The following is a 25,845-nucleotide window of genomic DNA, read 5'->3' as shown; positions in this document are numbered from 1 at the left end:
TTTGGCTGGCCCTTGACAATTCCACACCTTTTGTTCCTCTCATTAGCTTGTCACCCTCTGTCATTGTCCCTTAGGTGACACAGAACCTCTGTTGGAGCTTTTTCAAATAAGGATGTGGAAGGAACTGAAATTCCAGATGCACAGAAATCGGTCTCTCTGAGGACAGGGTATTGGTGAGCATAAAACCCCGCTGTCTTGTGGAATATAAAGTAGCATAATGTGAGATTAAACATCTAAGGACAGGGGCTGGAGCGATAGCACAGCGGATAGGGTGTTTGCCTTGCACGCGGCCGACCCGGGTTCAATTCCCAGCATCCCATATGGTCCCCTGAGCACCACCAGGGGTGATTCCTGAGTGCATGAGCCAGGAGTGACCCCTGTGCATTTCTGGGTGTGACCCAAAAAGCAAACAAAAAAAAATCTAAGGACAGTAGAGATAAGGGCTAGGAGGGTTACACCATGGTTTGGAACCAACCCCACATGCTGGAGCAAAAGGCAGTTGAGATGGAGAAGGAACCACTAAGTAAATGATGTTTGGAGGGTTCGCCCGGGATGGGAGATGCTGAAACTAGACCAAGGATCAAACACAATGGCCTCTGAGTATCTGTATTGCAGACCATGATGCCCCAAATTAGAGAGAGAGTAGGAAGGATGGTACCTGCCACAGAGGCAGGGAGTGGGGTGGGGTGGGGGTGGTGGGTGGGACACTGGGAACAGTGGTGGTGGGAAATGTGCACTGGTGGAGGGATGGGTGCTCGAGCACTGTATGACTGAGACGTAATCATGCAAGTCTGTAACTGTATCTCACGGTGATCCAATAAAACTTCTTTAAAAAAAAACAGAGACAGATTAAAAATATATATCCTACTGTCCCCTACTTCTGCACACGAGTCAGATTCCACTCCCCGAGTGGCTGCCTTCCGCTGGTCTGTGCTACAGACGCTGGGCGAGGGCGGAAGCGACTGTATTCTGATTTCCCTTCCCGATCTATAACGTGAGCTTCTTTTTGTACTTTCATTCTGGGGCCACACCTGGCTGTGCTCGGGGATCAGTGCGGCAGGGGCTGAGGGGACCTCACGGGGTGCTGAGGACTGAACCTGGGCGGGCCCGCAGGGAAGGCAAAGACCCCCTGGGCTGCCCATTGAGCTGCCCCGTCACACCCCCCGGGCTGAGAGAAGCGGAGCTGATGAGCTAAATCCCAAGGCTGGGGCTGTTTGGTTTGATCAGGAGGAGGAGCAGAGTTCTCCCTCGAGTGGGGGTCGGGGTCTAATTTCTTTATTTGTGTACGTCTTGGAGATGAAGCACATAAATGAAAAACGTTCAATTTCTGCCTGACATCCATGAATACACCCATTCTCTCTGGTTAAAACAGAGGCGCGATAACATGAGTGGTTTGGTTGCGTGCTCTTCTGGTTCTCGGGTGTGACCACTTTGACAAGAGAGAATTACTCCCCCCGAGAGCCGATGGAGCTCATGATGGGATGGGTGCTGGTTTGAACGTAATCTGTGAACAAAAGGAATTTTCTGTAGCCATCTTTCTCTGGTAGATACTGAGATTGTAATTGTTAACTCTGGTGCATTTACTGTGGGGAATCAGGCACAAGGAATGTGGAGCTGTTTCTAAGAAAAGTGTGGGGTAGAATCAATTCAGAAAGGGTCAAAAAATGCATTAAAAAGGCCCTTCCACTGCTGCATGAGCATGATCCCGGAGGCCAACTGAACTACTTTGGACACCAGCAGCTCACAGAAATGCCTCTAGACTGTGAACTGAGCCACTGCCCCATGAGGCACCAGGGGTATAGGGTTTCTCTCTTCAGGCTTTTCCATCTTATGAGCACCACAAAAGGGAAGTAAAAGCTTGCAGGGATGCAATTTCTGGAAGAATTTTCCCTGGACTTTATATAGAAATCCAAAACCGCGTGGCCGCTGTCGCTGCCGCGTGTCCTAATATCTCTTAATTGTCAGAAAAGTGAAACGGTTCCTTTTTAGCAGGTCTGACTTTGGGGGAAAACTCCAAACAATAACAGTGAGTTTTTTTGTTGAAATATTGAAGGTAATAAAAGTAGCAGCCGTGTCTCTAGACTGTGAACTAAGCCATAGCCCCACGCCGGCCGAGGAGAGAAAATATAATTCTTTCTCATTTTTTTTCCCTTTTCGGGGAGAAGCTGCGTGGCATCCGCCATATTATGAGGTCTATTAAGCAGGTACGAACCTCGTGGCATGGGAAGGAGAAAAAAGAAAAGGAAAAAAATTATGTACTTGAAACAGCAGGATGATTGGGCAGTCTCAGGCTGGGGCCAATACCGGCTCGTGCTCCGCCAAGATTCGACCAGGGTGGCCACACTTTTATGCGGCTGCTTTGCTGCTGATCAACCAGGATCCGGAGACCAACTAGGCTACTTTTGCTCCCAGAAACTACTTGCAGCCATGTCTCTAGACTGTGAACTAAGCCATAGCCCCACGCCGGCCAAGGAGGGGAAATATCCTTCATTCTCGTTTTTTTTTTCCCTTTTCGGGGAGAAGCTGTGTGGCGTCCACCATATTATGAGGACTATTAAGCAGGCACGAACTTGGTGGCACAGAAAGGAGGGGAAAAAAAGAGTTATGTACTTGGAACAGCGGGACTTCATATCTCTTCGTTCTCAGCAATGGAAAACTATCAAATGCTTCCTTGGCAGTAGGGCTGTCTTTTTTGGTGGGAAACTCCAACAACAATAGTGAGTTTTGTGTGTTGAAATATGGAATGTAATCAAGGTAAAGAGAAAATGAAGTGAAATTTATCAGTTACGCGGGCGGGGGTGGGGAGGGCGGGGGGTGGGAGGAATACTGGGGTTTTTGGTGGTGGAATGTGGGCACTGGTGAAGGGATGGGTGTTTGAGTATTGTATAACTGAGACATAAGCCTGAGAACTTTGTAACTTTCCACATGGTGATTCAATAAAATAAATAACTTTAAAAAATTAAATTAAATTAGAAAAAATATGAAGAAGAGGTCTGGAGCGAAAGTACAGGAGGGAGGGCATTTGCCTTGCACACGGCCAACCTGGGTTCGATTCCCAGCATCCCTTATGGTCCCCTGAGCACCGCCAGGAGTAATTCCTGAGTGCAGAGCCAGGAGTAACCCCTGTGCATCACCGGGTATGACCCAAAAAGCGAAAATTTTTTAAAAAATGAAGAAGAGGAAGTGAGAAATGAATCTGTCAGACTCACAATGGTCTCTCTCTTTCTCTCTCTGTCTCTCTGTCTCTGTCTCTCTGTCTCTGTCTCTCTCTGTCTCTCTCCCCCACCCCCACCCCTCTTGTGAGAGATAAAGAAACACAGCAGGGGAATGACAAATGCCCCCCAACAGCAGAAACTGGGGGCTGGCCCTCCGCAGGGACTGCGGCAGGGGTCTCCTGGGCGACACTGGGACAGTGGGGGAGGTGCCGCCGCGTGCTAGCACAGAGCCCTCCTTTAGCAGGTTATGTAGGGACCTAAAGTTAAACTTTAAAACAGCTTCTGAAGAAACACCTTTGTGAGGTTTCTACTTCACAGGCTACCTTGGGCAGTGTAACAGATAATGAGAATCAACGCTTCCGGTCCAACGCACCTAAGGTTCTGTCAGCGGGTCTAATTCTGATGGCCCCTTCTCACCAGCGAGCCGCCACCCTTGGGGGGAGAGCAAGGCGGCCACCAGCCTGCCCGAGGCCAGCGCGTGCCCGGCCAGAGGACTCGGCACCCCGGGGCTTGTGCTGAAGATGCTGAAGGCACCGGAATGGAGGCACCCCTTTCTCCCCAGACATCTCCGTGGCGTGCAGTGAAACCCTTGGTTCACTGCAGGGCAGCTGGAAATGTGCAGTGCCACATGCGAGGAAACGAGCGTGCGCCCCGGGTGTTGCAGTGATCACAAAGGGCAGAGGCGAGAGGGAGAAGGTGTAAGGAAAAGCAAAGGAAGCCCTGGCTCGCATCCGCTGCGCGCGTCCACTGCGCGTGTCCACTCTCTCTAACGCAGAGCAGCCGGGTGGACAGAGGCGCTATGGCTACACCACGCTGACAGCTCTTTTGTTTTCCTTTTGTTTTTCAATTTGTAAAGGAAACAGGTTCCCCCGTTCTGGGGGAAGAGATTTCCGGAAGGAATCATCTCCCCTCACCCCCACGCTTCCCTTGAACACCTGGAGAATCCCAAGTTAGTCTGGAAAGAAGCAGGCACACTGCCGGCTGCCCACGGAGGACAGCAGGCTGGCGAGGAGCTCGGAGGGATGAGCTTCCTTTTTCCCTTTTTCCCTTTTGGGCCACACCCGGCGATGCTCGGGAATTACTCCTGGCAGTGCTCGGAGGGGCCATATGGGATGCTGGGGATCGAACCCGGGCCGGCTGCGTGCATGCCCTCCCCGCTGTGCTACCGCTCCAGCCCCGAGACAAGTTCCCTTAAGGGAAGCTCAGGACCCGGGAAACAGGGAGAGGATGGGATGAAGACAAAGGCCCCACGGAAAGAGGAAGCTGAAAGCTGGTCCGCGCACGGCTCTCTCTGTCCTCACCTAGCTTGGGGAGGCTGTATTCCATGCCGAAGTACTCCTCGAAGAAGTCAAAGACGATCTTGGTGACGTCGGCAGCGTATTCGGCCGTGTGCCGCTGCTGCTCCTGCACGTACACGGTGAGCTGGGGGCAGAAGGACACGGGGGTGAGTCTCCGTCCACGCCCGAGACAGCCAGCGCGTCTCATCCCAGTCCCGGTCTGCGGGCTCAGAGCTGGGCACGGGAGTCAGCGTGGGCACGAGGGCGGGCAGGGCCTGTGGGCTTAGCCACCGCTGGCGGGCATGCCGGCCAGTCCAATTTCTTTGGTTCACTTTTGGGCCGCACCCAGCGGTGCTTGCTCTGCGCTCAGGGATCACTCCTGAGTTTGGAGGAGCGGAGAGGCTGCCGGGGATTGAACCCGTGTCGGTCACACCCCGCCCACTTCCGTCGGTCCCCGGGTTCGACCTTTTTGGAAAACAGTATGGAATATAATCTTCAAAAACTCGGAATTGAGCTTCCTGGGAATTCCACCTCTTGGCACCTGACCCGAGGGGCCCCAGAACGCCCGTCAGGAAAGACAAAGCGTGTTTCCGTGCTCACGGCTGCACCCACGCCCCAGAGCCAAGGTCTGGAGGCCAGCGGGTGTCCTGGAACAGACAACTGGCCTTTCCCGAGGGAGGCAAGACAGACTGCCTGGAGCAGAGAGTCCTTGGCATAAACAGAGCCGGGGGCGCGAGGCTCTGGCCGGGCTGTCTCTCCGCCACCACACAAAGTACCGGGGCTGTGAACTCCAGCTCCTAAAATGGGTCATAGACCCCAATGACACAGACCAAATGTCAGCAAGTGACTCTGCAGAACTCCTCGAACAGAGGGCGCGCCTAAGTCGACTCGGTGACGACTTCTTAGGCAGGACATGAGAGGCGCAGCCCCGGGGAGGGTCACGGCTCGTGTGAACTCGGTTTAAACGCCCTGCAGCGGGGCTGGATGTGGTGCTCAGCCTGTGGCCAGGACGAGCACTGGAAAAGGAGGAGGATGGACAGTGCTCGGGGCTTTCTCTTGCCTCAGGGATGGCTCTTGGTGGTGCTCAGGGGAGGGGGGCGGCGAGGGGGACATGGGGTGCTGGGGATCAAACCAAGGCCGGTGCCTCGACCCTGCACTGTCTCTCTGGCCTGGGCACCTCAGATTTCGGCTCTGCCAGGATCAGATGCTCATGAGACAGTGCTCTGAGCTGCCTCAGTGCCCCTTGGGCTCTCTGCCACCCTTTTCTCTCTTCTTCTTCATTCCCCTCCCCTTTCTGTGGGGAGCACGGGGCATTCCCCATGAAGCTAAGTGACTCCGGGTCCAGTGGTGACCCCAGAATAGAGATTACTGGCGCGGTGATGCCCAGAGCATCCACCGTGAGCTGCTTTAGACGCTGCGCACGACCCGGAGACCGGGGAGTTGTGGCTGACGGCTACAGGGGCAGCACGATCCCATTTTGATGATTTGAGAGTTGGACCCCAGGACCTGAAAGACCCCGAGTGTCCGGACTGTTCGCTCGGGGTGGGCTGCTGTGCTGCTGTCGGGGGTCGTCTGGGGGAGGGAGTGGGAGCTCCCCAGAGGTGCTCAGGGGCCCCGGCCAGGCTTGCCGTCCCGAGTCATCTCCCGGGACCCCGCGTGGGGATTTCTGGGTGTGTTTTCCTAGGATGGGATTCAGTGATTGTGCTCACTTGAGAAACCCTCGCCAATCACGGAAACCTGCAAAAGGCCTCAGGACTGGATTTCTGGCCAATGAGTTTCAAGAAAAAATCAACTGCTGGCCTTGTTTTTTTGGGTTTTTTTTTTTACTTTTTTTTTTTTTTTTTTTTTTGCTAAACTACTCTAAGTAACTCTTCGAGTTACTCTTTCATTTTTTTTTATCTTCTGTCCTTCCGGGACTGGAGCAGAGGATGCAATAATGTTCAGTAAGGAAACACAAAGAGGGGCTAGAGCGATAGCACAGCGGGTAGGGCGTTTGCCTTGCACACGGCCGACCCGAGTTCAATTCCCAGCATCCCATACGGTCCTCCGAGCACCGCCAGGGGTGATTTCTGAGTGCAGAGCCAGGAGTAACCCCTGAGCATTGCTGGGTGTGACCCAAAAACCAAAAAAAAAAAAAAAAAAAAAGGAAATACAAAGAGCTAGAAGTCTTCTGAATGTGCTATTTTGTTTTTCCTGTAACACTGTAACAAACACTGTCCTCCCTTTGTTCATCTATTTGCTCGAGCGGGCACCAGTAACGTCTTCGTTGTGAAACTTGTTGTTACTGTTTTTGGCATATCGAATACATCACGGGTAGTTTGCCAGGCTCTGGCGTGCGGGGCGGGATACTCTCGGTAGCTTACCCGGCTCTCCGAGAGGGGTGGAAGAATCAAACCCAGGTCGGCCGCGTGCAAAGCAAACGCCCTACCCACTGTACTCCAACCCATATTTTTCCTGAACAAATTTTATTTTGTTTTGTTTTGCTTTTTGGGTCACTCCCAGCAATGCTCAGGGGTTACTCCTGGCTCTACACTCAGGAATTTCTCCTGGCGGTGCTTGAGGGGGACATACAGGGTGCCAGGGATTGAACCTGGGTCAGCCACGTGCAAGGCAAATGCCCTCCCCTCTGTCCTATCACTCCAGCCCCTGAACAAATTTTAGAATTGGGTCCTTCAAACTAATTTTTTTTTCTCATGGCGCTACAAGGACATCTAAACACGATGAACGGTTCAACTGCTAATCTCCGCTAAGTTTTCTTAAGGCGACAATTAAGAACACAGGTCTCAGCAATTACCTAGCCCTGTTTTTCCTCTGCCCCACCCCCATTTTTTAAAAAAGCCTAATAAAACGGCATGGGGTCTTTGGGTGGGTCGAGATGGTATAAAAGCCATGTCTCTGACAGACCCTCACTGCTCTTCATACACAGGAAGTGACCGCGGGGCGAAACAGAATCTCCTCACACCATACACGGTCTCCACACACGCCGCCTCCAGAAGCTCGCTAGCCACCAAGGGCACTGGGCTTGTTGGGTACTAACCCTGAGTGTTGGGGCTTCATCAGCGAATTGCCCCTTTCTTCCTCCCAGAGACACTTACAGTGCTCTGGCAAGCACCCCGGATTCCCCGAGTTTACCTTTAACCTGTCCTGTGTACTTTACAGCCCCCAAGTCAGTCTCGGCTACTTATGAGTCATAACTTCTGGTGACTCCGGGCTTTGTATTTGAAGCGAATTACTTGCTCTCCCATTTCCCCTGGAGCCTTTTCATATTTTGCTACAGAGCAACGTTCTTTGCTTGAACACAGAAGGATCGTCAATGCCGTGCTCCTGGTAGGAGGAACCGACTGACTCTGAAAGGAATCTAATCGTGATGGGCGTCGTCATAATGACTTGGCTCCGGCTCCAGTTGCTGTAGCTCCTAAGACCCCAAAAGGGAGGTCTTGCCGTGGGACTGGGATGGACCTGGGGCGAGCAGCAAAGCCACCCCGAAATGGGACAATCTAGAAAACATGAAAGTATGGTCTTGGTGCAAGCATAAATGGGCCAATTTGACCCTCCATCTGTGGCCCCCCATCTCTTTATCTTCCCCTGGGGAGACAGTTCTCAGTCACCAAATGCACGCGTCATGCACCTGTGACTTAAGGGACAGGACCCTCACGGGGCAGGACAAGCTGGACCGGCCTGAGGCCTTAGTCTGGGATTTACGGTAAAGGCCTTGCTTGCCCTCCCGAGCCCAGAGAACTAAGTTTTGGAATCTCCACCTCCTGCTGTGCTTATCCAAACAACTGCAAGCGTTAATACTAATACGACGTAGATGTGACTGTTTGGCATGTGCAGCTAAGGGAGAGAGAGAAGCAACACAGACGTCCCCGGGAGGCAGAGGGTCTCCCGAGCTAATCCCCCCAGAGAACTGCCTCCCCGGAAACGCTTTCCCTCTGTGAGTGACCAGCCGCACCTGCGTGCAGCCCCACACCCCAGCCCCTCAGAGGTGCTGTAGGGTGCGAGCAGCCCTGCACCCAGCGGGCCCCTCTGACCATCAGTCTGTGGCCCCCCGTCTCTTCGTCTCTGCTGGGGAAGTGACTCTTGGCCACTGAACACACGCGTCACATACCCACACTCTGACCCCCCAGTTATTTTTTTTTGTTTTCTTAAAGGAAAGTATTGAACAGTACACCTTGGTTCAAACATAAGCGTATGTACAACTTCTCACAGCTGGACGACGCGCTTTGGACACGTGGTCATCGCCCTGTCGTGAAGCCCATGCAGGTACAGTGGGAGAGACTTCCGGGCACTTGGCTGTCCCTGCCCCGTAGTGTCCTTTGTGCCGGACCCCACCCCGACACAGGGCCTTTGCTCGGCCTGCCCGAGGGGCTCAGCCAGCCTGTGCCGTGGCGCTCGCTGGAACTTTCCCCGTGAGAGAATTCCAGGCCAGGGTATGCAGACAGCAGGGGGGTTAAGGAGCAGCCCTGAGTCCTGCTGACCACCCCACCCTGGCCTCACATGGACCCCAGACACTGCAGGTGCGTCCCTGGTGGCCCCAGCACCTGGCGTGGGCCCAGGTGGCCCCAGCCCGGCTGGCATTTTCCTGTCTGGCTTGGCATGTCATCAGCGCACAGACCCTGGGGATGAGGGGGCTGTTCGAGTTGGCTGTGCGAAAAATGAGCAAAGCGAACGAACAAACGAAAGCCCTCGTACCCCGCTGAAGAAGCTCCAGAGGTTCGTGTGGGCCACAGGTTAACACAGTGAAAGGGGCTGGAGTGAGAGCACAGCGGGGAGGGCACTGACCTCGCAGGCAGTTGACCCGGGTTCCATCCCCGGCATCCATATGGTCCCCCGAGCACCGCCAGGAGTCATTCCTTGAGTGCAGAACCAGGAGCAACCCCTGAGCATCGCCAGGGGTGTCTCCAAAAGCAAAACCAACCAAGCGACATGAAGACATGGTCAGGAACTCACCGGGATGCCCCGCTTGGACGTCCTGCTGACGGAGGTGAACTGGTGCACGGCGAAGCAGACCAGGTACGTGCTCATGGGGACGGACTTCATGAACTTCGTCCGGTTCCACCCGTTGCCCAGCTTCTCGGAGCTCTGTTGGGAACAGCAGACGCTGGTCAACTTCTTGAAAGCTCTGGGCATAAAAGAGCAGAAACCCAGGCTCCTCCGGAGGGAGAAGGGGACACGGGGGCAGGGGCGGGGGGTGGGGGAAATCAAGGCTTCTCCTGCTGGTGGCACTGTGGCAGGGCAGGGGGCACGGGGAGGCCCACAGCAGGGTCTGCCGGCACAGCCTGGGCCAGCCTCTGACCCGTCTGTCTGTCCGTCTGTCCACACTGACAGCCACAGGTCCTGGCCCTCCATGAGTCAATATGGCAGCCCAAGTATTTCGGCCACGTATTTCGTGTTTCAGCATTTCAGCCCCTGTAGACCGCAAGGATAGCAGCGGGGGCAGGGGGGGCACGTTCCTGGGGCTGCTGCAGCCGTGGGCTCTGCCGCCCTCCATCCCGCTCCTGCACAGGGGGACCAACAAACCTCCTGTGGACCCTCGAGCTCACAGGACATGGTCGAAGAGGCTGGGCTGGAAGAGGGAACGGGCCGGCTGGGGGCAGGAGGGCAGCTTCACGCCCTGCTGGGGCCGGCGTTAGAAGCTGGGGAAGGGGCTGGAGCGATAGCACAGCGGGGAGGGCATTTTCCTTGCACGTGGCTGACCCAGGTTCGATTCCCAGCATCCCATAGGGTCCCCTGAGCACTGCCAGGAGTGATTCCTGAGTGCAGAGCCAGGAGTAACCCCTGTGCATTGCTGGGTGTGACCCAAAAAGAGAAAAAAAAAAAGAAGAAGAAGAAGCTGGGGAAGAAGCTCCTATGGAGGCAGGGCTTTTGCTTGAGACCAGCACCCCACCTGCACCTCTCTCTCCAGACCCTCTTCTTTCTCCAGACCCCTCAGAGGCCGGAAGAAACCAGTGGGATAAAAGCGCTCTCAAGGCATGGATGGGGACGGTGTGAGCTTTTTTTTTTTTTTTTTTTTTTTGCTTTTTGGGTCACACCCGGCGATGCACAAGAGTTACTCCTGGTTCTGCACTCAGGAATTACCCCTGGCGGTGCTCAGGGGACCATATGGGATGCTGGGAATCGAACCCGGGTCGGCCGCGTGCAAGGCAAACGCCCTACCCGCTGTGCTATCGCTCCAGCCCCCGGTGTGAGCTTTTAACTAAACTTCTTAAGCTTTTCTTTTCTTTTTTTTGGGGGGGGGGTCACACCCAGCGATACACAGGGGTTACGCCTGGCTCTGCACTTAGGAATCACCCCTGGTGGTGCTCAGGGGACCCTATGGGATGCTGGGAATCAAACCCGGGTCGGGTGCGTGCAAGACAAATGCCCTACCTGCTGTGCTATCGCTCCAGCCCCTTTTCTTTCCTTTCCTTTTCTTTCCTTTCCTTTCCTTTCCTTTCCTTTCCTTTCCTTTCCTTTCCTTTCCTTTCCTTTCCTTTCCTTTCCTTTCCTTTCCTTTCCTTTCCTTTCCTTTCTTTTCTTCTCTTTTCTTTTTCTCTGCCCCCCACCCTTGGGGTTCTGGGCCACACCGGACAGTGCTCAGGGTTTACTCCTGGTGGGTTTTTGGGACCAAAACACGGATGGAACATGGGTCCACTCCAGCTGCATGCAAGGCAAATGCCTTGTCTGTTGTGCTATTTCTCTGGCCCTGTTTTCTTCTTGCTGCTGCGTGTTAGGGAGGAATGTTTGGCTCAAAGGGTTTCAAGGATGCGGCTCCAGAGAGCAGATAAGGACCCGGAGTCTAGAGTGGTACTTAGCGCTCTTGCCTCGCGCCCGGCTGAGCCAGGTTCAATCCCGGTGCCCCGTAGGGTCCCTCAAGTCCCCCAGGAGTGACCCCGACGGCAGAGGCGGGAGTCAGCCCCATGCAGTGGCCCCAACACCAAGCAGGCAGGGGCAGAGGAGCGGGGAGGGAGCTGTGATTTGGACAGGTTGTCCCTCGGACGGGAGCGGCGCCGTCCTAAAGACAAGACTGGCCCTCGGCGTGCCGAATGCCAACTCGCCAACAACCTCCCCTGGAGGCAATGTCACCTTGGTGAGGACAGCGCGCGTGACGGGATGGGAAGAGCAGAGGCCAGACGAGCCCGACGTCGCTCGTCAGGAACTGAGCGACCGGAACTGAGTCCGCCCTCCTTCCCCCTTCAGCACTGAGCGAGTTCTCCTCACCCACCAGACACCCGTGGGTGCAGTGCTCCCAGGGGTGCCCGCCACAGCCCTCGAGTTAAGCGATGACTTTTTGTGGGGGGGTCTGCCCTGAAGCGAGGTCTGTCTGCACGGGGCCGTGACGCAGAGAGCCGAGGCCCCATCGTTCATGGGTCAGACATTCCTGTGTGACCAGCGGGGAGGTCTCTGTCCGGGGCGGAGCCGAGCCCAGAGGCTCCGGGGTTCTGCTGCTCAGACCAGGCCGAGGGGGCATTAGGCCACAGCCGTGGCATCTCAGCTGAGAGGCTGGGAGGAGTCAGTGCAAAGGGACCCCCCCCCCGGGGCCCTGGGAACCCTTTCAAGGCTCTACCCTGAGCACTGGAGTGCGAGGAACAGTAGAATTCAGCAGATTTCTGGGGGGCGCACTGGGCTGCTGACCCCCAGCTGACAACCAGGCCTGTGCGTGGGCAGGAAGGGGAAGGGCTCACCAGCACGGGCATGTTGGACAGGGCCCAGTAGTCGCTGGGGTGGACGATGGTGATGTTGTACGTGGCCTTCTTGTTGGGCTCGTCAAAGCACGGGAAGGATTTCCTGGCATCCGTCGGCTCGTGGTCTGTGGCCGCGATGCTCCTTGGAGACAAGCACAAAGACACCAATGCACGGGGCCGTGTCCCTTGGTCCCAGCGGAAGGAGATCAGTGGGGCCATGGGGGCTGGACAGCGTGACGGTGGGGGGGGTCACAGGGCGGGGGGCCGGGGGAGGGGGCCAGAACACGGGGCCTCACACACACCAGGCTCGCTCCTCCCCCCACTCCTGGGATGGCTTCTCTCTCCTCCTTGGTTTTGGGGGGTCAGTGGCGGCTCCCGGCTGTGCTCGGGGGGCCGCGGGGCCTGATTCAGAGCCGGGGCTTCTGCGCGCGTGGCCCAGCCCTGAGTCAGCCCAGGGCCCCAACACGTGCTTTTCTTTGCCTTTTTTCTTCGCCTTTTTTGTCCCCTTTATTGTTTGCTTTTTTAAAAAAAAAATTAATTTTCATCACGACTGCTTTTGTTTTTATTTATTTATTTATTTATTTGCTTTTTGGGTCACACCTGGCGATGCACAGGGGTTACTCCTGGCTCTGCACTCAGGAATTACTCCTGGCGGTGCTCAGGGTACCCTATGGGATGCTGGGAATCGAACCCGGGTCGGCTGCGTGCAAGGCAAACGCCCTCCCCGCTGTGCTATCGCTCCAGCCCCACGACTGCTTTTTAAAAATTAACTCCCACATGAGTCTCTCCGAGGTTAACAAAGAAACGAAAGCCAGAGACCGCTTCAAATGTCACGATGATGATACGGCTTCGCTTGTTTCCGAGACCAAAATAAAAAAATCTAAAGTGCAGGTGAGCAAAAAGAAATCTGGCTGTGAGCACCCCCCGGGTGCCCGGGAGCTCAGCAAACGGGAGTGGCGGGGGGGGTGGGGGGGCACGGCTCCGGGCTGGCTGCCACCGCCTTGGTGGGACAGCGCCTGGTCTGTCACAGCAGAGGGGCAGAGTCCAGCGTCGCCGCCTTCCTCTTCCTCACTGACTCCCTCATTTTATTGCCCCGCACAGATGGAGCCGAGGCCCCTCCCGGGAGTGAACTCTGACCGGGTTTACGGCCCCCGCTGGCAGGGACGCAGCTTCCAGAGCCCGAATATTCCGCTTTATTCAAGGCTCATTCTGGTTTCAGTTGCGGCACATTTCAGTTTCTTTTTTCTTTTTTCTTTTTTTGTCTTTTTGGGTCATACGTGGCCATGAACACCTGGCTCTGCACTCAGGAATTACTCCGCACGGTGCTCAGGGGACCGTATGGGATGCCGGGGATCAAACCTGGGTTGGCTGCGTGCAAGGCAAGCGCCCTCCCAGCCGTATGGTCGCGCTGGCCTCGGCAATTTGACATTTTCATCACTGAATGCGAAAGCGCTACCTCAACAGTTACTCAAAGTTCACAGCGATACGCCCTTTACCAACAGGTGAGTCCTACTGTGGAGAAAGGTAGAAAACGCTCGTGTCTTCAGCTCTTTATGTATTTATTTGGCGTGATGCTCAGGGAAGCTCAGGACTTACTCCCAGCTCTGCACTCAGGGATCACACTGGCCAGGTCTAGGGGGACCATGTGGGGTGCTGGGAATTGAACCCTGGCTGGCTGCATGCCAGGTGTACCTCCAACACACCGTACTATCACTCCAGCCCATGTCGAAAGGTCATTGTTTTATTTTATTATTATTAATAAAATATTAATAATTTTATTTTATTATTGTTACTTGCTTTTTGGGTCACACCCAGTGATGCACAGGGGTTACTCCTGGCTCATACACTCAGGAATTATGCCTGGCAGTGCTTGGGGAACCATATGGGATGCTGGGAATCGAACCCGGATCTGCCACATGCAGGGCAAATGCCCCTACTCGCTGTGCTGTCGCTCCAGCCCCTAAGGAAGGTCTTTAAAGACGAGAGCAAGACGCATCCAGCATGGCTGAAAGGAAGGGGCTGAGGAACTGGGCCAGCTGGGCGCTGGGGGCTCCAGCAAGCCTGGCAGGGCCGAGGTGAGTCTCCACTTCCTCAGGGATGTGCTATGAATGTAACAGGCTATAGGGCAAGACCCAACTACAAGAAAGTATAACTCTTCAAGCTCGCTCCCTCCCTCCCTTCCTTCTTTCTGTTTTCTTGGGGTCCACACCCACTGGCACTCAGGGCTCTAAGTTCAGTGATTACTCCTGGCACATTTCGGGGGCACATGGGGCATGCTGGGGATCGAAGCAGGGTCAGTCTCATACAAGAAAAGCGCTCTAACCACTGTACCATCTCTCTGGCCCCTCAAAATTTTCTTTAAAAAAATATAATAATCCAGGGGCTGGAGCTATAGCACAGTGGGTAGGGCGTTTGCCTTGTACACGGCTGACCCGGGTCCGATTCCCAGCATCCCATATGGTCCCCTGAGCACCGCCAGGAGTAATTCCTGAGTGCAGAGCCAGAAATAACCCTGAGCATCGCCGTGTGTGACCCATAAAGCAAATAATAATAGTAATAAAAATAATAACCCTGAGACATGAAAATTACTTTCTTAAAAAAAATTCAAGAAAATAATTAATCTGTTAATTTACTCTAGTAAAAATGTAACCAGAAAGATGGTTATCCTTGCGGTGAATGTTGCCTAGGGGAGGGAAATCTCTGGAATGTCAGGAAAACAAACAGGCTGTGCCTGAGAGAGGTACAGATAACAAGGATGAGGGCTCTTGTCAAAACCCACTCACCGGTGGCCAGTGGATGCGTGCATTTTAAATAAATAAATAAGGCGCACCTAAAAATAACAGCGAGCACTGAGCTCTCGGGCCAAAGCAGAGCCCAGCGGGCAGTCGGCTCAGGTTCAATCCCCGGCACTCCATACAGTCCCCCAAGAAATCACGGTCCGCCAGGAGAAATCCTGGAGCACAGAGCTGGGAGTAAGCCCTGTGCAGTGCTGACGTGGCCCCCAAACAAACCCAAAGGGTACTGGAAAGCGAAGTACCCAGTACTGGGAAAGAAAGTGACGTATCAGTGCAGGGCGCAGGGGAGGCGAGCACCCCGGCACGGGCGTAACTGCAGCTGGGTAGAAACACAGTGCGTCCCCGAGGCTCTTGGCAACAGGACAGACAGACAGACACCACCACGTGCAGACATGCCAGCTGTGCTGCTGGGCGGGGCCGGGCACTCAGAGGAGCTTGGAGCCAAGGACACAGGCGCCCCCACGGGGGTCCCAGGGAGCCGGGACTGGGGGGCTGGGGGGCTCCAGGGCTGCGGCAGGACTGTCTCGGGCCAACAGCCACATCCCCCGGTGCCAGAAGGAAGGCGTCTTGGGGCTGGGGGAGGGAGGGTTTGCCCTGCACACCGCCCACCCGCGTCTAGTCCCCGGGACCCCGTAGGGGCCTCCGAGCCTGCCAGGAGTGATGAGCCCGAATCAGAGCAACAGAAAAGGACGGGCGTTCCCAGGGGCTGGGAGCAAGTCCAGAGCACACGGAAGCTCACTGGAGGGGCTCTCCAGGACGTGTGTGTGTGTGTGTGTGTGTGCGCGTGCATGCGTGTGCATGGGTATGCATGCATGTGTGTGTATGTATGTGTGTGCGTATGTGTGCATACAAACGTGTGTGTGAGTGTGTGCATGTATATGTGTGTTTGCATGTATGCATGTGTGTATGTGTGCACGTGAGTGTGTGCATGTGTGCCTGTATGCTTGTGTGTGTGGTTGGGGGGGACTGAAATACTCAATGAATCACGGGACCCAAACCCCCTATGAATCCACAAATACTGACTGGGACACACTAAGTGAGGGAGAAGGAAACCCACCCTTCTTACTCACAGGAAGTGCCAAAATTGTGGTCCACATGCCCCATCAGGAGTGACCTCCCTCCTTCCCTCCCTCCCTCCCTCCCTCCCTCCCTTCCTTCCTTCCTTCCTTCCTTCCTTCCTTCCTTCCTTCCTTCCTTCCTTCCTTCCTTCCTTCCTTCCTTCTTTTCTTTATTCTTCCCTCCCTTCCCCCCTTCCTTCTCTTCCTTTTTTTTTTTTTTTTTTTTGCTTTTTGGGTCACACCCGGCAATGCACAGGGGTTGCTCCTGGCTCTGCACTCAGGAATTACTCCTGGCGGTGCTCAGGGGACCATATGGGATGCTGGGATTCGAACCTGGGTCGGCTGCGTGCAAGGCAAACAAACACCCTACCCTCTGTGCTATCACTCCAGCCCCCCCTTCCTTCTCTTCTATCCTTCCCTCCCTCCCTCCCTCCCTCCCTCCCTCCCTCCCTCCCTCCCTTCCTTCCTTCCTCCTTCCTTCCTTCCTTCCTTCCCTTCCTTCCTTCCTTCCTTCCTTCCTTCCTTCCTTCCTTCCTTCCTCCCTCTGTCCCTCCGCCCTCCTCTCAGCAAGCTCTGACCAGGGCAGTAGAGGGGTTGGGGGTGCCAACTCATGGCCCCCTGCGGAGGAGCCCAGTGATCCCACCGGGTCCCTGGTGTGGCCCTGCCCCAGCTGTGGGTGCCAACACCCAGGCCTGCTCCCTTCCCCCCCAGGCCTGCCCTGTGCTGAGGGAGTGTGCGGAATGGCGGGCGCCCGCCTTGGGAGTCTTGGGGCCTTTCCGTGGGGGGGACCCTTCTCCCCAGGGCCCTTCCTATGCCCCAAGTGCCGCGACTTCCCTGCAGCGCCTGCGGTCACGCGGGCGGAGGGTCCGGCCTGGCACCGTCAGCAGAGGCGAGGGCGCACGCCCCGGCTGGGCCCGGATTCCTTCAAACACAAACAAGCGGGCGCTGCAGACACAGACTTAATTATCCCATCAATCTCCTGCCTCTGTCCGTCCAGCCGCTTCATTACTGGGCTGAGTCTGAGCCAGGGCCGGGGACGCCCCACCCAAGAGCCCTGGGCTGCGGGCCAGGCCGAGCCCAGCGGGGAGAGGGTCCAGCACCCAGCCGAGTGTCGGCCAGCACCCTCCGGGAGGCCGCGCCAACCCGCTTCTGCGGCGCTTGCATGGACCGGTTCCTTAACTCGATTTTCCAGGCTGCTTTTGAGTCTGGGCAGAAGATGTTCAAGGTCAAGGACAGCTTGTTTCCTTCCCAAACCAAGGGAAGCACAAAGCCTCTGAGGGGGAAAGGAGGCGGCCCCCACCCCACCCCCCACGGAGAGCCTGAGCACCTCGGGGTCACCCCTGGGCACAGGCCAGGGCCAGCACCTCCAGGGGTGGCCAAGCACGCCGCCCCCCCCCCCCCCAGTGGCCAAAACCAGAACCAGGAGGTGAGCGCAGACCCCGCCCCGGGAGGTCACACAGGCCTCAGGCTCGGTGCTCTCCTCTGCCTCCAGCCTCCTGCCCGTCCCTCCTCCCCTCAGCCCTCCCCTCCGGCTCTGAGAAGCCCCCCAGCTCCCCCCCCCACGGCCCGAGGCAGCCAGGCTCCCCCCTCTCCCTCCTGGCCAGGCCCTCCGCGCTCTCTCCTTTCAGCTACCTGCGGGCAGCTCTTCCCTCCACTGTCCAGTCACTGCCCGCCCCGAGCTTCCCCTTACAGAGTCCTCACTGCCTCACCCCTCCAGGGGAAGCCCCCCACAGACACTCCCCGTGCTACACCTCCCTCCCCTCCCTCCTCCCTTCCTCCCTCCTCCCTTCCCTCTTCTTCCTCCCTTCCTCCCTTCCCTCTTCTTCCTTCCTTCTTTCCTCCCTCCCTCCCTTCCTTCTTCCCTCCATTGCTCCTTCCTTCTTCCCTCTCTTGTTCCTTCCTTCCTTCCTTCCTTCCTTCCTTCCTTCCTTTCTACCTTCCTTTCTTCTCTCCTTCCCTCCCTCCTTCTTTCCCTCCATCCCTCCCTCTCTCCTTTCCTTCTTTCTCCCCTCCCCTTTTCTCCTTCCTCCCTTCCAGGCACACCTGGCAGTGCTCATGGGCTGCTCCCAGAGGTTCTGGGGACGATGTGATGTTGGATGAGGCCCACAGTCCACCCACTGCACTATCTCCTCCCCCCCCACTTTCCTTGGTGTTTGCTCTTATGTGTGTGGTTGGGTGCGTCACACCCGGTGACGTTCAAGGGTTACTCCGGGCTCTGTACTAGGAAATTACTCCGGGCTCTGTACTAGGAAATTACTCCTGGCCGTGCTGGGGGACCATAGATGCCAGGGGATTGAACCCGGGTCAGCCGCACGCAATGCAAACGCTCTCCCCACTGTCCTGTCGCTCCAGCCCCTTGGTGCTTGCTCTTACCATCTCACTTTTCTCTGTGTATCGAAATCCAAACACCGTGTGTGTGTGTGTGTGTGTGTGTGTGTGTGTGTGTGTGATGTGTTTTAAATCTGCATTAATCCTAGCCATGCTGGGAACCCAGACAGTGCAAGCTACAACCCATCTGTCCCTCTTTTAAATTCTCATTGTGACTCCTGTCCGCCCCTGGCCGTCTCTGGTCCCCCAGCACAGTGGCAAGCGCTGCCCTAAATCACAGGAGCTGGGGGAGTGGACGGTTGCTCACCCCTCCCTGGGCAGTGGGGCAAGGGCTCCGTCCTGGCTGAGCTGGCTGTGGGAGCTGAACTGCCTCGAGAAAATGGAGGTGAGGGGCCGGGGAGAGCCTCGAACGGCCGAGAGGCTGCCGGAAGCCCGGGGTCCACCCGCAGCCGCACACGCAGCCCCCGGAGCCCCACCACAAATGACTCCTGAGCACGGAGCCAGGGGGAGTCCAAGCAGCATCCAGGATGCGACTCCCCCGGAGAAGGAGGGACACAGAAGCCCGTCCCCCACCCACAGGGAGAGCCGAGGGGAACGTCCTTGTGTCCATCCATCCCACACGGTGCTGCAGGAGACACTCAGCCCTGCTTGTGGGGACCTGCCAGACACCCCCGCCACCCTTGAAACGGCTCCATCTGCAGCTTCAGAGAGCTGGGCCGCACCTGGGCACGACAGGCGTTACTGTATCTAAGAGTCACTGCGTTACTGTATCTAAGACTCACTACAGGTGACGGGTGTTACTGTATCCAAGACTCACCGCTAGAACCTAAGAAACATATGGGGCTGGAGCATAGAACAGTGGGAAGGGGGCTTGCCTTGCTCGTGGCCGACCCAGGTTCGATCCCGGGCACCCCGTATGGCCCCCTGAGCCTGCCAGGACTGACCCCAGAGAGTCAGGAGTCAGCCCTGAGCACAGCTGGATGTGGGCCAGAAACCGAAACAAACAAACAAGCAAACAAGCAAGAGAAACATCCGTTTGTACTTAGGGTTATTGTCCGGGCTACTCTGACTATGAAGTGTCTCTCCTGCCTTTCTTTTTCCCCTTCTTTTTATTTCTGGAAATAATTATTAATCCCGTGTAACCAGAACTCGTGGAAGACGATGGTCTGGGAAATGCAGTTCACATGCGGCAGATGAAACGCTAGACCTTGGAGAGGAGAAGAAATGAGGCTTCGGAGGTCTGGGGAGCGAGGAAGCGGGTGTGGGAAGAGGAGCGGAAATCCTTCTCAGCACCAGGGGGAGAGGGGTGGGAGGGGAGCATTCCAGAGGTTCCAATCCTAAACGGTTTTCCACAGGCCCCGCGGCACAGAGCACAGGCTGCAAATGTGACGTGCAGCTTCTGAAATTCCGCCCTCTTCACCCACACAGCCTCGTCCCGGCCCTAGGGAGGCACAGGACTGCAGGCAGGGGGCTGGAACGGCCTCTGGCTTCCCTTCTGCCTCTGCTCTGGCCTCTGGCACAGAGCCGGGAGTCAGCCCAGAGCACAGAGCCAGGAGTCAGCCCAGAGCACAGAGCTGGGAGTCAGCCCTGAGCACAGAGCCAGGAGTCAGCCCAGAGCACAGAGCCGGGAATCAGCCCTGAGCACAGAGCCGGGAATCAGTCCTGAGCACAGAGCCAGGAGTCAGCCCTGAGCACAGAGCCAGGAGTCAGCCCTGAGCACAGAGCCAGGAGTCAGCCCTGAGCATCACCAGGTGTGGTCCCCAGACCACCCCTCCGGGACACAGAAGCAGAGAGAATGCCCTCACTTCGCACCCTGCAGGCTCCCTCCGAGGTCGCTGGGCTCCAGCACCAAGAACCAACTCATCCTCCCGGCCCTGGGGAGGTCCCGTGGGCCGGGCCGGGCCGGGGAGGCCGCACTGTCCAATGTCACTCAGGGGCTCGGGGGAAACAACGCACCTGTGTTGGTGCTCGGGACACTGTAGGACAAGACAGAAGGCGGCCCCGGGGAGGGTAGCACGGGAGCGGCCAGTGCAGGGCTGTGGAGGGGACAGTGAGGCAAGCAGGAGCACAGGCCTGGGTGAGGACGCGGGGACCCAGGGCGGATGGCATGTCTCAAACACGGGAGGGGGAGAGGTGGGAGAGAGAGAGAGAGAGAGAGAGAGAGAGAGAGAGAGAGAGGAGAGGGAGGGAGGGAGGGAGGGAGGGAGGGAGGGAGGGAAAGGAAGGAAAAGAGAGAGAGAGAGAAGAAAGGGAGAGAGAAGAGAGGGAGAGAGAGGGGGAGAGAAGAGAGAGGAGAGAGGGAGAGAGAGAGGGAGAGAGTGAAAGAGAGGGAGGGACAGAGAGGGAGAAAGAGAGAAGAGAGAGGTAAGGAGAGGGAGAGAGAGGGAAGTAGAGGGAGAGAGAGAAGAGAGAGGGAGGGAGAGAGGGGGGAGAAAAGAGGGGGGAGAGAGAGGGGGGAGAGAAGAGAGGGGGAGAGAGAGAAGAGAGAGTGAGAGAGAGAGGGAGGGAGAGAAAGGGAGGGAGAGGGAGGGAGAGGGAGAAAGAGAAGAGAGAGGTAAGGAGAGGGAGAGAGGGAAGTAGAGGAGAGAGAGAAGGGAGGGAGAGAGAGAAGAGAGAGAGGGGAAAAGAACGAGAGAGAAGAGGGAGAAAAGAGAGAGGATATCATTTTGATCATCTAGAAAAAATATTAGAATTACATTAAGATGTTGACGCCGAGGGGCTGGAGTGATAGCACAGCGGGTAGGGCGTTTGCCTTGCACGCGGCCAACCCGGGTTCAAATCCCAGCATCCCATAGGGTCCCCTGAGCACCGCCAGGGGTGATTCCTGAGTGCATGAGCCAGGAGTGACCCCTGTGCATTGCCGGTGTGACCCAAAAAGCAAAAAAAAAAAAAAGGTTTTGACGCCGAATGTTGAAATTATCTGTAAGTTCGTTTGCTCTTTCCTTTGTATAATTCATTATAATTTTGACATCTGTAATTTTTATCAACAGGAATAAATACATAAGTCAATAAAGGCGCTGCTTTGTAATTGGTGATAAGTGAACACATCGCCGAGGCTTGAGCATAAGAGTGGGCAGGGCACTTTGGTCCCTGATGCCCTACATAGTCCCCTGAGCACTGCCAGGAGTGAGCCCTGAGCACAGAGATAGGAGTAAGCCCAGAGCACTGCTGGTGACCCAGATACTAAAAAAAAAAAACAAAATTAAAATACAAGTCACAAAGACGGGGCAGGCAACAGGCCTCGTACATGCTGTAGTCCGGGTCGGGCCCAGAACTGGAGGGGTCCCGCACACCCTCTGGGGGGGCCCAGCACAGCCCCTGTGGCCCCCAGCATCGCAGGGCCGGGCGAACACAGTAGGATCACGGATCCCAGAGAGTGGCCCAGGGGGCCCTGAGCACTGTTTTGGAGACCGCATCACCCTGTGCCACCTCCCCCAAACAGATGTTGTCTACAGGAGCGTGATCCCACCAATTTTTTTTTTAAATTTTGCTAAGGATCGTTTCTTTCCCGTTGGCTCACGCAGCACGCAGTGCGGGGGGCGTGTCTGTGCGCCCGGGGGGCGTGTCTGTGCGCCCGGGGGCGTGTCTGTGCGCCCGGGGGCGTGTCTGTGCGCCCGGGGGGCGTGTCTGTGAGCCCGGGGGGGCGTGTCTGTGCGCCCGGGGGGCGTGTCTGTGCGCCCGGGGGCGTGTCTGTGCGCCCCTGGACTCCCGGGGCTGCCCGAGTCCTTCCCCGGCGGGAACAGGGGCCTCGGCAGGGCGCTGGCCCCGGGCTCACGCTCTGGACCCGACCCTGAACTCTCTTCACCATCCACCTGTGCGAATCCAGTGGCAAAGGTCAAACGGTTCAAGTTCCGGGACCGGCCAGCTGTCACCTTTCTCCCCGAGGGCACCCCTGACCGAGGGCCCAGGAGGTCACTGAGCTTCGCCCTCAGCATGCAAGGAGGAACTTAGTTCGGGTCAAAGCCACCACCTAGCTGGGGGCGCGCGATCACTCGCTACGTCTTCACGCGGCACGACTCCGCCTTCCTGCTGCGTGTTGCGAGGATACTCGCCCTCTTGGGACTGCAGATGTCCCCCACAGCCCCCTGCCTCACTGGGCGCGACCCTGGAGGTCCCCGAGCGCAGCCTGCGTGGCTCCAGCACCGAGTGGCCAGGCCCACGCAGCCGGGCTTACTCCTATCTCGGTGCTCAGGGATGACTCCTGGCATTTGTCCACACGTGTGGACCCCGAGTTTTCTGTACAGACTTATGCATGAAAGGCCTGGTCCCGCCTGGCTTCCTGGGGCGGGGGTGGGGGCAAAGTCAGGTCTCTGGATCTCACACCATCGTTTGGGGTCTCTCTTCTCCGGGGAAGCAGCCAGATTACACTGCTGTCCACTGACGCCACGACAGTCAGGTATATTCTCATCGGGGAAGGAGCACTGCCATGGGGGGGGGGTGGAGCATGAACCTGGAGGGGGGAGGGCACTTGCCTCTTACGTGGTGGGTCCAGGTTCAAGCCCCAGTACCCCGTATGGTCCCTCGAGCCAGCCAGGAGGGACTCCCTCAGCGCAGAGCTGGGAGTAAGCCCTGAACCTGCCGGGGGTGACCCAAACCCCCTCACCTCCCCCCAGACATAAAAGAATCAGTGCTGGGGGTCCGGAGGGATGATCCAGGGGGGTGAAGGCCTTACAAGCAGCAGATCTTCATTCAATCCCCGGCAGCCCGTATGCTCCCTGGTGCCCTGCCAGGAATGAGTGATCCCTGAGCCCAGAGCCAGGATCAAGCTCCGAGAATCACAGAGCGGAGTTCAAAGAACCAAAAATACCCATTGCCATAGATCCTGAAAAATATCACCAGTGACGTGTACCAAAGGCACATGTTTGAAACCAGAGATGGGGGTGGAGAGCTAGCACCGCAGGCAAGGTGCTCCTCTTGCATGATAAGGCTGACCCAGGTTCCAGCCCCAGATCCCGTCTGACCCCCCCGAGCCCCACCAAGGGTGCAGAGCCAGGAGTAAGCCCTGAGCTTCACCCGCTGTGGCCCCCAAACAAAACAACACAAAAAATCAGTTGGTTCACGTAACTACTCAGAGTGGGGTGCAGTATCCAATCCACTTTCCTGATGACATACAGGACTCACCCTCACGCTGAACCCCATGCAGTTCACTCAGCACCTTTGGGTCTCAGATCAGACATTGGAAAGAGAACAGGGAGGGTCTCTGCTCCCCGGGGAGCAAGTGGAACCGAAGCCCAGTTTAGATAAAGGACCAGACCAGCCAAATAATGAAAGGATGGGATGGGGCTAGACAGAACACAGCATGGAGGGTGCTTGCCTTGTACATGTCTGACCCAGGTTTGATCCCTGACATCCTATACGGTTCCCTGAGCACTGCCAGGAGGGATCCCTGAGCACTGAGCCAGGAGTAAGCCCTGACCACCAGCAGGAGTGATTCCTGAGCATAGAGCTGGGAGTAAGCCCTGAACACTGCCAGGAATAATCCTTCTGCACAGAGCCAGGAGTAAGCCATGAACATTGCCAGGAGTGATCCCTGAGCACAAAGCCGGGGAAAAATCTATGAGCACTGTCAGGAGTGATCCTTCAGCACAAAGTCACGAGTAATCCCTGAGCACCGCCAGGAGTCAGCCCTGAGCGCAGAGCCGAGAGTGAGTCCTGAGCACAGAGCCAGGAGTAATTCCTGAGCACAGAGCCAGGAGCAAAATTCCTAAGAACAGAGCTGGGAGTGATCCCTGAGCACAAAGCTGGGAGTGAGCCCTGAGCACATAGCCGGGAGTCAGCCCTGAGCACAGAGCCGGGAGTCAGCCCTGAGCACAGAAGCAGGAGTCAGCCCCAAGCACAGAGCCGGGTGTGAGCCCTGAGTACATAGCCAGAAGTGAGCCCTGAGCACAGAGCCAGGAGTCCGCCCCAAGCACAGAGCCGGGAGAGAGCCCCGAGCATGGCCAGGTGTGGCCCCCCAACAAAGCAAGAGTGGAAGGATGCCGGGTGGCACGCGGGCAGGGGCGGGCAGGGGCAGGCAGGGGTACCGCGGGGCCGGTACTTACTTGACTTGGCCGTTCTCGATGTAGGTGGTCCTGTAGAAGCCCACGAGGGAGCCGTTGAGGCGGCCGGCGAAGCTCAGGGTGAGTGTGTAGAGTGCGGGGCCGAGGGTCGCGGCGGGCTGCACCACCAGGTACTCCTGCTTGCGGTACTCGAAGCAGCGCTGCACGGACAGGGGCTCCCCGACGGGGCCGCGCAGCTCGGGCAGCTTGGAGATGCTGGTCTCGCGCAGGTGCAGCCACACGGCGGACACGGTCTGGGTCACGTTCAGGGCGATGCTCACGGTGCCCGTGTAGGTGTCGTCCTGCAGCTGCGGCTGCACCTCCAGGTCGTAGTGCAGGGGGAGCACGGAGTTCGGGAGCCTGAACTCCTGCCACGGGCCCGCCTCATCGAGGGGCGGGCACACCCCCGAGTCCTGCGGGGCGGCGGTGGAGGTCGGCGGGTCGCTGGTGGGGCCGGGCCCGCAGTCAGTCTTCCGGGTCAAGCCCACGGAGAGGCCCACGATGAGCCCCACGGCCACCACCACCCCGCAGATGATGGCCGCGTGCTTGCCTCGGATGCAGTACCTCTTGGTCTCTGCCTCCTCGTCCAGGTTCATTCTGGATTCCCCGAGTGGCGCTGCCAGCGCGTGCGAGAATGCTCTGTCTCACGGGGGGGGCACGTCCCCCCGTGGCCCCCGGGGCTGGGAAGGAGGTTCCTGGAGCTACGCACACCCTCTCCCGCCGCCTTCCGGCGTCTCGGCCGCAAGCCGTCCGCTCCCCGTTCCCGTCCCCTGGAAGAGGAAACGAGGGAGTGGGGAAAGATTCCCGAAGAGGAGCCGGGATGCAGGAGGAGGAGGAGGAGGAGGAGGAGGAGGAGGAGGAGGAGGAGGAGAGCTGAGCGAGCACAGCCAACAGCTCCCCTTATAAACAAGCCCCCCCCACCACACCCCTCCAGCCTCGGGAGTGAGTTAAATATAAAACAGGGCTTTGCTTATCAGCCAGGCGGGGGCCGAACCCTTGCCAACGCTCTGTCAGCAGCCTTCGGGGCAGAGGTGTCCACCGTGGAGCTCAGCCTCCGGCCGCTGCCCGCCTTCCCCCGCCGGGCCCACGGTCACCCGTGGCAGCTGCTTGCCACAGACACGCTCTCCCCTCACACTGTGTAAACACACAAGAGTCTGCCTTTTTTTTTGTTGTTCCTTTTTGGCCAAAGTCACATCCTGGAGTCGGATACCCCGTGTGAGACTTGGGTCCCAGGACCACTGGGGCCCTCCGGATATCCCAGCTGGCTGAAAGATGAGCATGGCCAGGTTAACCCTGCGTGGGCCTGAGTGCCACGGGGTGCCAAGGGCGGGGGGGTGGGGGGGGCTGGGGGCGGGCGCAGAGAAAACTCAGCCGCCGCGCGGGGCAGGAGTCCGAAACCCAAGAAGAAAATGAGCCGGAAGGGGAACGCACTGCAGGGCCGAGGCAGGGACGGCGGCGAGATGGACTTGA

At 57.2% G+C, this 25,845-nt stretch overlaps 1 protein-coding gene across 1 annotated transcript in view; it reads right to left on the bottom strand.

Annotated features, from left to right (window-relative positions):
- ENPEP (glutamyl aminopeptidase) overlaps positions 1-25,098 on the bottom strand; it is a 61,564-nt gene extending 36,466 nt beyond the window's left edge. Inside the window, 4 exon segments of the mRNA XM_055142349.1 lie at positions 4,517-4,637; positions 9,443-9,574; positions 12,157-12,298; positions 24,379-25,098. Coding sequence (XP_054998324.1) covers positions 4,517-4,637; positions 9,443-9,574; positions 12,157-12,298; positions 24,379-24,971 — 988 coding nt within the window. The 5' untranslated portion in view covers positions 24,972-25,098.
- Positions 25,099-25,845: the final 747 nt, after the last annotated feature.

The sequence above is a fragment of the Sorex araneus genome, chromosome 6 (genome assembly GCF_027595985.1).
Source record: "Sorex araneus isolate mSorAra2 chromosome 6, mSorAra2.pri, whole genome shotgun sequence".
Classification (NCBI taxonomy): domain Eukaryota; kingdom Metazoa; phylum Chordata; class Mammalia; order Eulipotyphla; family Soricidae; genus Sorex; species Sorex araneus.
Note: the sequence above shows the minus strand (reverse complement) of the source record. Positions and strands in the feature narration are given on the sequence as shown.